Genomic DNA, 14,132 nt, shown 5'->3' on the forward strand with positions numbered 1-14,132 from the left:
TGGAATATCGTTTGGGCTTTTATCCAGGGAAATACTGTACCCTCTCAGGCTTCTTGGTCTTCCACAGATAAGAAAAATGAGTGAGATTATAGCTCATTTTTCTTCTCAATGCCAACATTTTCCTTTCCATTGCCAGTTGTAATTGTGCCCTCCAGACTTTTACACAGTGAGCGCAGAAATTGGTTGGCCAAAGAAAACAGCCCTAGCTGAACAAAATGCCCCAATGAGCTATTTGCTGGAGTTGTGACACATACAGGAAAGCAATCACTTTTTATTAATTTAAGTTAATTAAATAAGGAAATTTGGTAAAAAGCAGGAATATGATTTCAGTTCTTAGATAAAGTCTAAATTTCTCTGTAATTATTTAATTTGTTTAACTCTTCTAAGTGATAATTTTTAATTTGTCAACTCTGAAAACACAATTATCCATGTAGGAAACGAATACTACAACTCTTACACTCTTCTCCTGTAAAAACAAGCCCATAGGTTTTCCTGTGAAGTACTTATTACGACCCATATTTAGGTTATATTGTTATAGAGAGAAATGACTCATGTCAGTCATATCTTTGGTAATGTCACAGCTTTGTGTGTGACTAAAACAGGCAGGTGGGCCTGTCGACACTGACGTGACCCCCCCCCCCCCAACTTCACTTGACTGAAGTTAAAAACAATTAGTGAAATTAGAAAATTCATTAAATTTGTACGTGTGTTCGTGATATTCTGCCCTCATCCATTTCAAACAATCAAGAAAGAACCAGAGAGAGGGAGTGGGAAAAAATGATTATGGTTATCAAGGGCACAATTGTGTTGCTGAACTGGTTTGACAAGTTTAAAACATACATTCATTTTATAATAGTCAAATATTATAAAAGTGTGGGGCTTGATAACAGTGCACGTCCTCCCAACAGATGATCACGGCCAATATTTTTGTCATTATGATTGGAACACACATACACACACGCAGACAACAGGCAAACAGAGATGTTGCTGGGTTGAGCCAAGGTCCTGTGTGATCTTGGCATGCAAGGCCTTGACCACTGGCATGTATTTGAGCACAGTAGATTGCACACGGCTATTTGTACTTCAAGGTCAACCTTAATGCCGCAATTTAATACAAATGCAGTTTGAATTTCCTTACTGCGTGATAAACATGGAAAAAAAAAATATGGCTAAGGGAAAATAAGAGACTGTCAATGTGTCAAATGGTTTTGTTTTTTTTTCAAACTTGCAAATGTGTGTATACATTTTGTGGCCCCTAAGAGCGTTAAGCTTTACTGTAACAACATTATTTACATTTAACAGCAGTAACAATAGCTCATTATTTTTGTGCTTTTAAAGCCCCCAAGAGGTGGGCATAATTAAGCACGATAACACAATAAGAAAGGCCAGAATGTTATAACAAATAAATACGATAAATGCCGTACACAGATTGAATTATATGAAAGACAGTTTCTTTGCCTTCTTCGCAACACATTCAGCAATACCAGCATCAGGCATACTGGTTGAAATAATAAACGAGGTTAAGGTTGTGAAATGGTCACAGTTTGGTTCAGCCTGTGCAAAAAAAACACTTGGTTAGGTTTAGGAAAGGATCGTGGTTTGAGTTAAAATGAGTACTCTCGTAAGGTTAGGGGACTGGTCATCATGGTTACAATACTAAACAAGTAGTAAAGGTTTTGGTGGTGGATAAAAGAGACAACACCGACTAAAAGTTTTCAGTGGGAAACAAACAGCAGTTTCCTGTGTGAAAGTCCTGTGCTTTGTCGACTATATACTACAATATACTACTATATACTACGTCACCCTACTTCCCGCTTTACTCCCGTCATAATTACTATGGCTGCTAGAAGTCGCCTAACAGTAAAACGTAACTATGGGTTATAATAAGCTTCTGCACAGATGATCTATGGCCAGGTTTTTTACTGGAGGACAGTCTCATAAGATATCATAATATATGTGTAACCCAAATGGTGGAAGTTGTTTTTTTTTTTTTTTATTCTTTTATGGCTAGATTTACAAGTCCAAACATTCTGTCCTGAGGAATTGATGTGTGCACATACACGAAAGTTATTGTCACCCATGCAATCATTGAGACAGTCAGTAAGTTTTCTTCAGCAGACTTCTTCCAAATTCTTCTTTGAGTTTTCTTCCATTCTCTCTTTATCTCAAGCTTGCATAGCCTGTTGAGTTCTTGCCACCATTGCTAAAAAGCAAGAAGCATAAGCAAAGAAACAGGCACAAATTGGAAATGCACAGTAGCTTTCAAATGTGTAAGCATCCAAGATTATATATACTCTGACTGACTTTTAAGTCTGACTGAGCATCATTTATAAAATTTTTCCAACACAGCATAGTTTTTATAACCTTTTTGTGCTTTGCAAGAGGAAAAACATCAAAAACCTTTATAACTTAAATTGCCCAAAATTTCCCACTCCCAAAACAAAGCTATTATCTGCTATCATCATTAGGTCAGTTTTGTCCAGCAAATATTCCACTTCATGGAAGTTGTATTTATTAGTGTCGGGTTTTTCTGTGGGTTTACAGCACTTATCAAGATTTTACAGTCAAGTTGTTCACTTTGTTATTTAAGTAAACAACTTTATCTGCACTGCAGAAAATCTTGAGTATCATAGACTCAGTTAAATTTGAACTCTACAGTACAAATGCCAATTTGATATAAATTGGTAATTTGGCACTTATTCTGCAACTCAGTAGGAACTGAATTAGTTTTGAGGATGAGGTGACTCTTTTAGGTACTTGATATCTAAGTTTCACTTATTGTGTTCTAATCTTCTAAACAGATATCATGATTCTATCTGGAGTCCTCTAACTGCTTTGACTGCATTTTTTCTTTCCTTCTGCATGTCTTTGCAACAAACACATTATCGTCTGCACTTTTTTTTCTTTCCAAAGATTATTTTTATGGCATGTTGCCTTTATTAGATAGGTCACAGTAGAGATGCACACAAGAGAAGGTGAAGGAAAGAGAGAGAGAGATATGACACGCATCAAAAGTCCTCAGCCGGAATTGAACTGGGAAATTGTGAACACAGTATACGGTACACACATATGCTGGATGTAAAAAAAATGTATCACTGGCCGTTCTTTTTAAAACAATGTCTCTCAGGCAATACTGCATTGCAAAATGAGGGTCATCATTAACATTTTGAGTATGCAGAGGTCTACCATGGCTTAGTGGCTTGTGGCTACCAAGGACACAAGAAGCTGAACACACAAAGAAAACACTGCAACATGCACCACTGAAAAGTCCCACAGTCGGAGCTTTTTCTAAACAAATCCTCATGGTATACTCTGTTGGCACATTCCTACCTTTTAGGGGCAAAATAAATCATCATTGGTATCACTTTCTGATTTACTCCTGCTGAAGTGGAAATTGGATGATTAGCAATCTGTAACCTCTTTAAACCCCCCCCCCTCCCAAACAATAATTCCTAACTTTCCCAAACCACTATCCATATGTCAGTGTCAAATATGATCTGACTTGTTGATTCATTCTATCCCAAGGTATTAGTTCCATTTGACTAATATTTGAATGGAAATTGCTCAGTCAGATGCATTCACCTTGAAGTGAGCAGAATCCATCTCTTGGATGACAGTTTCTGCCTAAACAAATATTACTGGGAGCCGCTCCTCTCACTTCAGATTGGAAACAGTTATTGTCAACACCTAAATTGTTTAAAAACCTTAGGGTTAAATACTGTTATATTTGCATACATACAAATGAACAATTTAATGTTGATGAAACTGATATTAGGGCTGAAATGGCAACCATGTTGACTTCGTCATAGATAACCACAGTCTGTATCTGAGAATTACAGTGGGACTATGTTGATGAATAGAGTTACCAAAGTGACTATTTACTAATGAAACTTTGTGTAAATGACCCATAATATTGGATTAAAAATAACTAAATGAAGACATAGTAATTGTTAAATAAATAATTAAATACTGCCAGATAATCTCGCTCTTTATTAGTAATCTTATTGTTCGAAAATGCTACTTGAAATACATCTTAAATGTAATACTGTAAAGATAAAATACTAAAATTCAATCCCTTTTGCTGTGGAAAAAAAAAATACACACAGTAACACACAGATTGAGTTCTTGTTGATGCCTTTCATACTTTTAGGCTCTAATATAAGCTGGATACCTTAATGCAGGGGGATTTAGCTTTGACCTTCAATCAGTTTTTTTGTTCATTACTTCTAGCCAGTAGAAGAAGTGGTGTGAATATAGACATATTGGATGAGAAAAAAAAATGAACTTGCAGTTAAGACCCCTACTAACATTTTCCATATCAATCCATCTTTGTGTGCACACTTTTAATTCTGACACATGCACCCAACAAAGTCATGCAGAGGTCAGTGGAGGAGCCTCTGATAGTGTGTCAGCATATCTGCTGAACACATGCCTGCTGGGAGCACAAAGAATATTACACCTATTGATAACGTGGGATTTCTGAACATTCATATCATTTAAAAGGTACTAGCTTCTTAAATAATTCATGCCCTCACACCATGCATACATTGACTGACTTTGCAACTCATCACACAGCATTAGCGGGTAGAGACCTGGGAAGGGCTGTGATTGGATCATATGTGACAATAACCAACACAACACCTTGAGAGAAAGAAACCAACCTTACATTTTAAAGCCCAACTGAGACAAAAAATGCCTTTATTCCAGATGCTGTTACTGCAGCTAAGGCATCTGATTAAAGCTGTCTGATAAGTCAAGACTGAGGCAGATGTAGTTATCTGAGATCAAAGTTGGAATCATGTGCACCTCTCCATGCCAGGGGTACTTAAGCTCCTGCAAGTATAAAGGAGAACTGGATCAAATTGCTATTTTATTTCAGGGGGAAAAAAATAAAATAAAATAAAAAAACATTTTCCCTCAGACAACAGAAACAATTAGTTGGTTCTCAAAGAGAAAACCCTGCCAGTCCTGCACTTCAGGCAAAGTTAAAAAAACAAAGCAGTTATTTGTTTTTAATGGATTAGTGATCCTGCTCTCAAAATGTTATTTATGATGTCCATCAGAAATCAGACAAGTTCACAGAAGTGATTTACTGAAAGACAGGAGGAATTCTTAAGGGATGGCTGACTGATAACAAAAAAAGTAACACATACAGGTAATTGTCCCTAGTTTTGATTTGGATTTCAGTTATATGAGGAATAACACAAAGATGTTATATTAAGGAAAAACATTAGGGTTAGATTTAATGTCAGAATGTTTAACTTCATATGCCTGTGCCCTGCATAGAAAATATGTTTAAATACTATGTTTCCTAATTATGTTGATAAAAAACTTAATTGGGCAGCATTAGATTTCTCTTAAAATATATTTGCTGTTGAAGATTCCAGGAAACAGGGGGCCTCAAAGTGAGATTACTCAGGTTTTCCAATACCACAAAGCTGGCTCACTTTCAACTGGGGAAGCTTAGCATGGTACATTGAAATTGCTTTTAGAAAGGATCTCTTTGTGGCCAGTATGGACAGGAGGAACAATGACAGCAACCAAGAATCCTTTCAATGGAGAATGGGAATTGCATTAAGATATACTTGAAAAAATGTGGACTAATCCTTTGATATCTTATTAATCTCATCATTCTATTCAACTTATTATACTGGTCAATACTGACCCAATCATCCCAATAAAAGCCATGAAACTAGTGATGAGTCAAACAACATTTTCTTTTCATTTTCTTTACATGGGAACTACACTGTACTAATAATTGTTTACGCTGGCAGAGTCATACGCTGTAAGACATTGAAGTGGATGTGTTACATTTGTGGCAGTCATTAAAAGAGACCAAGTTCCACTGAGGAAGCTGACCCTGTGCATAATCTTTACCCACAAAACAAAGTTGTAATGCACTAACTATCTAGTTAACAGCTGGTGCTAAGAGTAACCAGCATTACAATGTCACAGCGAAAACTAATTAAACTAACTTTAATGTCAGTGACTTGTTTGTTATTTCATTCACTCACTTTAACAAAAAAATATACCTGACCCAAACATGACCCCGGACTTGTCTTAACCAAAGATCATTTACTTGAATACATTTAACCTTTAGACAAAAGACGAAAGAACATGATGTGTGTGTGATTCCAAATATTTCCACATAGAAGTTCTTCCTCAAAACATTTCACAAAACGTTGCTGGGCTGACCTCAGAACATAACCCTCTCATAGATAAGTTGCATACCATTAGTGTTTGTGTACCAGTTGAATCTGAGCTTCTGCAGATGACTGTCCACTGAGTGAGCACTCTTTATTCAGTCTACCCATGTTTTTGCCTGGGTCTTAGCTCTTGCTTTGGTCAGAGGCTGGTCCATTGTCTGCTAGCTCTGCCCATCCTTGCATGATATGAATGAAGATTAGCATGGATGGTTTGAATAAACCACCAAGGGTCTGGTGTTAATGCGTCGCAGCAGGAAATTATGTGAATGTCATTGCATGTATAAGAGAAATAAATGAGAAACAATCTGCCGGGAAGAGCTGGACTGTGTACGACTGCAACCAATCAAAAAGACGTTGATTCAAGTGAAATGGCTTTGTTCATTTGAGCATGTTAGAATCAATACCTCCACTGCATATTTTACATCATGGCTAGTTGATCTAGGCCGCATAGTTAAGCTTTTCTTTTCCTCTCCCTCCATTTGTGTTTGTGTAATACATCAAGAATGATTCATGTGGCTGTGCAACAAACAATGCCATTCTAATTTGTCATTTCTGCATGCTTGAAACCCTTGCTCAAGGTGGAGCTTTGGCAAGGTCATCGGATGTACCTGACCTGCTGTAAAGTAGAACAATGAGACTCAAAACCATAACGCACATGACATGGATTGAGATGGATTGCAATCTTATTTTATTCTCAAAACACCACTGTGTAGAGCTGATAGGTGAAAATACTGCACATACCCGGGACTCCTGCCTATTTCTCTTGATGGTGTTTTTATTAAACCCCCTTTATCCTAGAGCATTGATAGCAGAAGCCACCAAGGTGTAAAAAATAACATCATGTGACCAAATGTTGCAGCCCTAATTGACGGGGGGGGGGGTGTGTCTGTGAACAAGTGCCTCAGCCCACCCCCGCTCCCTGTACGCTTGACTCTAATTAAGACCACATATCTTAGATTTTTGCTGAGGTCAGGGAGGGGTTTTAATTTAAAAACCATTAAGATGTGCACACAGTCAGGACTTCTGTTGCATCCCAGGCAGATATAATTTTAATTAAGTCTTATCTGTCTTATCTTTGCCCAATTTCTCCAGCACAAGACATCATCATAATTCCACAATAACAACCTACAAATAAACTGAACAACAGTTTTGTAAATGTGATGGGCTTCTCTGTTACATCAAGTGTTGACTTGTGTGTCTTAGGCTTTTGCCCAACCAATCATCTGGGTTAGTCTGTACATTTTCTGGCATTTGAATCAGGGGTATTATGGTGTTTAGTTGCTGCCTTATAACGGTGGAAACAAGATATAGGGGAATACACACAGAACAGCGTGGATTATATATTTTATTTTTAATGCTACCTTTGTGCTCTACTGTTGCAACTACCAGAAAATGGGCAATAAAATCTGGTGAAAGCCTCACACCTGCTGAAAGATATAATTGTCTTTTTGTCACTGTATCGTGCAGTGAACCTAGTGTGTTTATCTTAAAGAGGGAGGCTTTTAGTTTGAAGTCTAAGTGAGAAAAGATTGATGAACACATAACAGAATGCAGACTCTAGCCTACGAATACAAGCCATCAATACTTTTAAACTTGCACAAACATTTGATACCAGACAAGAACAATGCCACGTGTCACTTGTATCTTTCCACAGTGATAGCATCCAAACCTGTCAGTGCATTGTCATTTGTTGCCTGCTGTCCAATTTTCTTAACAGCATGCCGAATTGATGTTAAGGTAAAGAAATTATGTTGTTCAGTTTTCTCATGAGACTCAAAAGTGCCACTCTTATCCCGAGTGGCCAGCATCGTCTCTATGCATACAAATGTGGATGGGGAGAAACAGCGCAGAAGCACATGAGTAAACAAAGTGAATGTGGTTTGGTGAAGTTCAGAGTCTCGTTAACTTCAACACATCCCCAAAAAGTCAGCCTAATCATGAAGCACATGAACTGAAAAATTCAGAATAAATTACCCCCTGCTAAGTTTGAAAAAAATGACATTTTACAAGAGCAAGGCCCACGGAATCCCCGCAACCTTTAAAAAGAGTTAGAAATAGTTACAGATATTTAATTTTTACTTAGAACAAGGACAAAAAAAAAGGACTTTTCAGATCAAACAGCCTGTATATATAACACAACACTTTCCTTAAGTCATTTTGTGTGCTGTCACTGTGCATTTTTTTGCTTTTCGCATGTCCTTTCACGCCATGTCACTCATCCACTGACTAACCCCTAACCCTCCCCCTCCTCCTAACCCTAACCAAAATGGGGTTAAATGGATGACAATGTGTAGACATGACGCACACAATGTCCTGAAAGTGGTGTGCTATTTAAACGCAATCCCATGATAACACGCTGGATCAAAGGTTCAGCTTCTGCCTTTTTTAAGTCTGCAAGATGGTTATGCAGCTTTTAATTAAAGACATCAATACAGGTCTTTCCAGGCACAAGTCAATGGGACAACATTTCATTACAATGAACTATTTCGTGTCATTTTCAGGGTTCTTAACTTGAAAAAAGCCCCTGTGGTAGTTTTCTTTAAATGAGTGAATTTAATTTTAGACTTCAGCATGTCACGCTGCTCAGGTAATGGACACACTGATCTATTGGCTGATTCTTTGCTTAGCTCATAGGGTAAAATGTGCCATGATCGGCTGCTCGTCACATACTGGGTGATCATGTGACTTTCTACTTCACGGGCACCGAGTTGGGGATGATAATGTGAAGGTGACAGCATGGAGTTGTACCTATGGCACCACCCGTTCATCTCCAAAAATGTCTACAGTTTCCCTATGCTGGAATACAAGCTGGCTCCAGGTTTGCTGTGTTGTAACTCCGTCAAACAAAAATAAATTTATGAATATGCATAATATAAGCACAAAATGCAAATAATGAAGTTTTTGAAACTAGATCTCAACATATTCCAAAAACAAATTTTAATGGAGGCCCAGGAGCAATCACCTGCTTTATCTGGTTCATAACCAAGCCTTGGTTGTACCCCAGGTGATGTTAAGGACACCTGCATAGTTTCACACTAGCCCAGAGACCTCAACGTGAAAGCTGTTGTTTTACATGGAGTCCCAGTGCAAAATTACATTTTTTTTTCTTTTCTTCCCCTCTGTATCATTCTAAGAGTAAAATTCTTGAGGAGGAGGATGAATATTTTCCCTGCTATTCAACTCACTATAAGGGGTCTTGAACAGTTTCATGTCATGGTTTCCAAATAAATACACATGGGAGTCCCTTGTGAAGAGATTTTTTCCTATGGACCTCTATCTTGAATAATTCAAAAACACATCAACAAAAACAATGATTCAAGTGCTACATTACAGTACTCACTGAGATACGAGTGGTGAAAGCGCAACCTATTCTTGGAATAATATGCTTGATTTATTCTCTGAATGTGATTGTCCCAAGTCAATTAAATAATTCTGAAATTGAACGATTTCTCAATTTCTTCAGTAACCTCCACCCCCCCCGGGTACCCCCACTGGTCCCCCTCCTCTGGGAGCCACTGCTCTACATCTGATCCCAATTAGTATTAGAGTGAATATTCTGTTCAGAAGTCTGACAATCTGTGTGCTGTGCAGACTTACACCGTGGAAAACTAAATCAAAATCTATGATCCTGTCATATGCATGGGTACTCCCAATGGTGAAATCATATCAAATGTGGGTATGTCACAAAACGTGATTTATTCTGTCATGTTGCTAAATAGCAATGTTTCCTGATAGCTTCCTTAAGGACCCACTGTAGGTCTCTGGACCCAAGTTTGGGAGCTGCAGGCTGCAGACCATATGGTCCCCATGGTACAGGCAAGTGATGCTACCTGGCGATTAAAAGGCAGAGAGAGAGACAGAGAGAGAGATCGAGAGAGAGAGAGAGGGATAGACAGGGGAGAGGGGGTACTTCAGGAACTGTAGGCTAGTTAACGAAAAGAAAGATACTGGAGTCGAGCCGTTTGCTTTGAGTGTTCACGGCAAAAAGAAAAGAGGACACTGAGGGAGAGGGAAAAAAAAACATCCAGGGAGACTTGGCTGATGCATCTCTGCGAGAGCATCCATTTCACGGCGATTACTGTTTGAAGCAGAGGAGACGGCGCGCATTTCTCTGGGAATCACGGTGCTTTTCTCTCCTCCGAAGTCACTTTCCTAGAGCTGCTGGCGGGCGGAAAGGCACTTCTCCCCCCCCTGCGTTTACCGACACGAACAGTATTTCATAATCAGCCTGTTTACTTGGAGCCAAACCAGGTCGACCGCAGCTCCAGTAGGCTGTACTGCATCTTGTTTGTAGAGTGGAATCTGCGGTCCGCAGCTCAAGACGCAAAAGGAATATCAGGCGGTTCAAGTTTTCCTGGAAGTTGCGCAGTTAAACAAAAACATGGGAATTTGTGGCCATTTGGCGGTGCCTGGGAAATGCCTTGTCGTCCTCGGACTTAAATTGTTATTCCTTGTACCTGCAGGAGTTCCAGCCAGAAGCGGGGATTCTGTATTAAAGGACAACATCACCGTCAGACAGGGGGACAGCGCTGTCTTAAAGTAAGTCTTTAACCGCATTTCATTATCACACCACTAATATTATCCCCTCGTGTGCGCCACGAGGATTGACTCCTGATTTACAGCATGTGCTCGTCCAAACAGCTAATGAAGTGCAACGGTCCCGGAGTTACTGAAGGCCATAATAACCTAAATGAAAACGCACACACGCTTGTTTTTTTTTAATATGGATTATAACTAGCCTACTGATACTGCACGTGTGTCATTTGCAAGTTATGGCGTAACGTGCAAAAACTCGGTGTTAATCCTCTCCTGCCCGTTGCCCTTGAATGTTATTGATCCGGTTGGTTACTGTCTTGTTGAGGATGCACAGAGCCGAGATACTCAAACTCAGCATTAGGAGGGGTTATGTACGTATTGATTTGAGTATGCAATTATGACTTTAATTTTCCGGGCTGTGTTATTTTCATAACACTTGATGAAATGTTTTGGAAGACTGGATAGAGTCTACATCTAGCAGGTTTTTGGATCAGTTAACCCGTTATGAACAATCACTATTTAACTATTATTATTGATCACTGTTGTTTCTACGGTATCATTCCTGGGACTTGATTTAACAGTGGCCTTACCACAACATAATTCTATCTATTATCTATTATCCTATGTTAATCATTTCCAGTTTTATCCTAATAATCCTGCATAGGGTCTTTATATTATGTAATGCTTTTTTTTCTTATCTTCTCTCTCCTCAGTGTGACATTCCTATTTAACTGCATTTATAAACTGTATTGTGGGTTTGAAGTAGTTTTTATTTATTGTATTTAAAAAAAAAAAAAAAGAATAGACCAGGTGTGGTGCTAGAAATTCAGAATCCCTGTGAAATGATGTGAGATAGGGCCCCGCTCCACCCACACAAATGCATACACACACTTACACGATCAGCCACATTAAAACCAGCTACCGGTTTTAATGTTGTGGCTGAATGGGTTACACACAGACACAGTCTTCCAGTCTACAAAGATATACTTTCTTATCACATACAGACATGCTATTCATTTCAGCTGAATGTAATACATCTGGAAAATGTTTGTAGGGTACAATTTATTTACATAAAGGTCTTTTATTATATTTAAGTGAAGAAAAAATAAGATGAAACTGCAGTGATCATTGGAATGAAGTTGCTGCATCAGCAAAGGTAATGAGAGTCAATAAGGAAAACAGAAATTAAAAAAAGGAACTCAAAATAGAAAATAACATTTACAGACAGGAAATAGGAAATGAAAACAATGTAGATAATACGAGTGTTTACATAATTGTGAGATTAAATAAACATGAATGATTTCCAACATATCCTAAGCAGTTACACACATTTGCATAGTGTTACAGATGTTAATAATGGTCGCCATTGCTTACTTAAGTATGATTAACAAATGTGAGCAGACATGTTAATTTGTAGTAGCAATATGAATGTGACTACTTGGCAACATAGACACATCACCAAGTCTGTGAACATTCAGTACCTCAAGCTGTCAAAGCAGGGCAGTAGAGTTCAGCTGGCTCCAAGCTTGCTGAGATGGGATGTATTTGGACAAGAATTATTGCAGAGTCTGATGACTGTGGACAAAGATGTGCAGCTAAACAGTTTGCTGTTGCACCTTGGGTAGATGAGGTGGAAGGTGATCGTGCGCTGTAGCTGCACCAGTTTACCCCAGAGGGGGTGTAGAGTGTTGTCCAAGATGGAGGTCAGGCTAGTCCTCATCTTCTCTCCTCTGCTCTGTGCAGCCTTAGAGATCAGAGCTTGTTTGGCAGTTTGTTAATCCTGTCTCAGCTACTGCAAATGTGTGCTGGCCTCCACTGATTAGTAGAACTATTTAAGCAGTCTGCTGGATCCACTAAAACCGTCCATTTCACTCTCTTCACCCTGGATGGTGACAGACTGAAATCCACTTCTCGCTCCTTTGTCACGCTGATGTGGGGCTGCATATGGTTATCCCTGTAGCAACCCACAGGCCTCATGTTCTCCTTTTCTTGCCCTAACCTATGCAACCCCACAATAGATGAGTCATCAAAGAACTTGTGGAGTTGCCATGACCCTGGGTTGAATAATAAAAGGAGAAGTGTAGAGAGTGAACTCCAAAGCTGTGCTGATTCACAGTGTATCCAATACACTGTCCTGGAGGAAGATGAACTGCTGCCTGTCAGTGAGCTAGTCAGTCCATTATCCTGGAATCCATGCTATCCACCTGCATCGCTTTGAGCTTCTCCCCAAGCAGAAGGGGCTGGATGGTGTTGAAAGCACCAGAGAAATCAAAGAACATCATTCTCATCCAGCTTTGCAGCTTCTGCTGGTGGGAATAAGGACTGGGGTGCTGGTGTGTGATAGCATTGTCCACACATTTGACAGCAAACTGCCTCATGCCCCGAGCACCCTGAGGCTGGTGCTGTGAGGACCCACTGCGTTGCCTGTGAGGAGCCTCTAAACCTCTGTCATCATGAAGTGCCAGTGATGCAGAGGCTTGGAAGGGCAGCAGGTTGATGAGGCTGGGACTCAGGGAGGTTAGCCGGGGGCAGGAAGCCTTTGGGAGGAGTACAGCTGTGGTGTTGACCTCTGACTAGATCAACATAATATGAAGACTGAATTTGGTAGGCACAACAAAATTGTCTGCGTTTTTATCTGAACTTTTAAGGTTGAAATTGCAGCATTGAAACATAATTTCTAACAGCATACTCCCTTATTTCCAAATAAATTATAGTGTTTGTTTTTGGAGCCAACATGGCTCTAATATACTGTATTTCCATTCAATTTCCATTACTGCTAAATGGAAGACCGTATGTCAAATGGCCACGCTTCTGACATTTTCCTGAGGGTAAAATTACTTCAAGTCACCAGTATAACAGTGGCCCTACAAAGAGAGATGCAAACATTGATACACTGGTTTCATTCCAGCCTGGCCCGGTAAGCTTTTCTATATCAGATGAGGAGTGTAAAAATGGTGCTCTGAGCCAATTCACAGGGGTTTGTCAAAGGTTAAATATTTTTAGGCCAGGGAAACTACAACGTTAATGTTATCCTGGCAATATGTTTTTAATGGATGATTGTTGCATCTGAGTGATGTCCTGTAGCTGCAAAGTTCCTAGGGTGTTGTTTTATTTCTACAAAACTACATGTTTTTTTTTTTTTTTTTCTTCCAGAAATGAAAAAATAAAATGCCTGGGTGACACATGTTAGAGGAACAAGAAGGTGATGCCAATTTTAAGCCAATATATTATGCACATGTGTACATGGACTATAAACTTGTCTTTAAAATGACATTTTCAGGTATTAGTAATATACTTTATATTCTGACCATTTATAATTCATTGTGAATAATTGATTCTAATTGGCTGGAATGTTGCCAGCATTTGCATTAATGTGGCAGTTGTAATAAA

General features: G+C 39.1%; 1 protein-coding gene across 1 annotated transcript in view; it reads left to right on the forward strand.

Annotated features, from left to right (window-relative positions):
* Positions 1-10,587: 10,587 nt before the first annotated feature.
* The window catches only part of opcml (opioid binding protein/cell adhesion molecule-like), a 159,739-nt gene continuing 156,194 nt past the window's right edge, over positions 10,588-14,132 (forward strand). Inside the window, exon 1 of the mRNA XM_040150595.1 lies at positions 10,588-10,745. Within this exon, the coding sequence (XP_040006529.1) occupies positions 10,588-10,745 (158 nt within the window). The remainder of the gene's footprint in view (positions 10,746-14,132) is intronic.

This window comes from Xiphias gladius, chromosome 17 (genome assembly GCF_016859285.1).
Source record: "Xiphias gladius isolate SHS-SW01 ecotype Sanya breed wild chromosome 17, ASM1685928v1, whole genome shotgun sequence".
Taxonomy (NCBI): Eukaryota; Metazoa; Chordata; class Actinopteri; order Istiophoriformes; family Xiphiidae; genus Xiphias; species Xiphias gladius.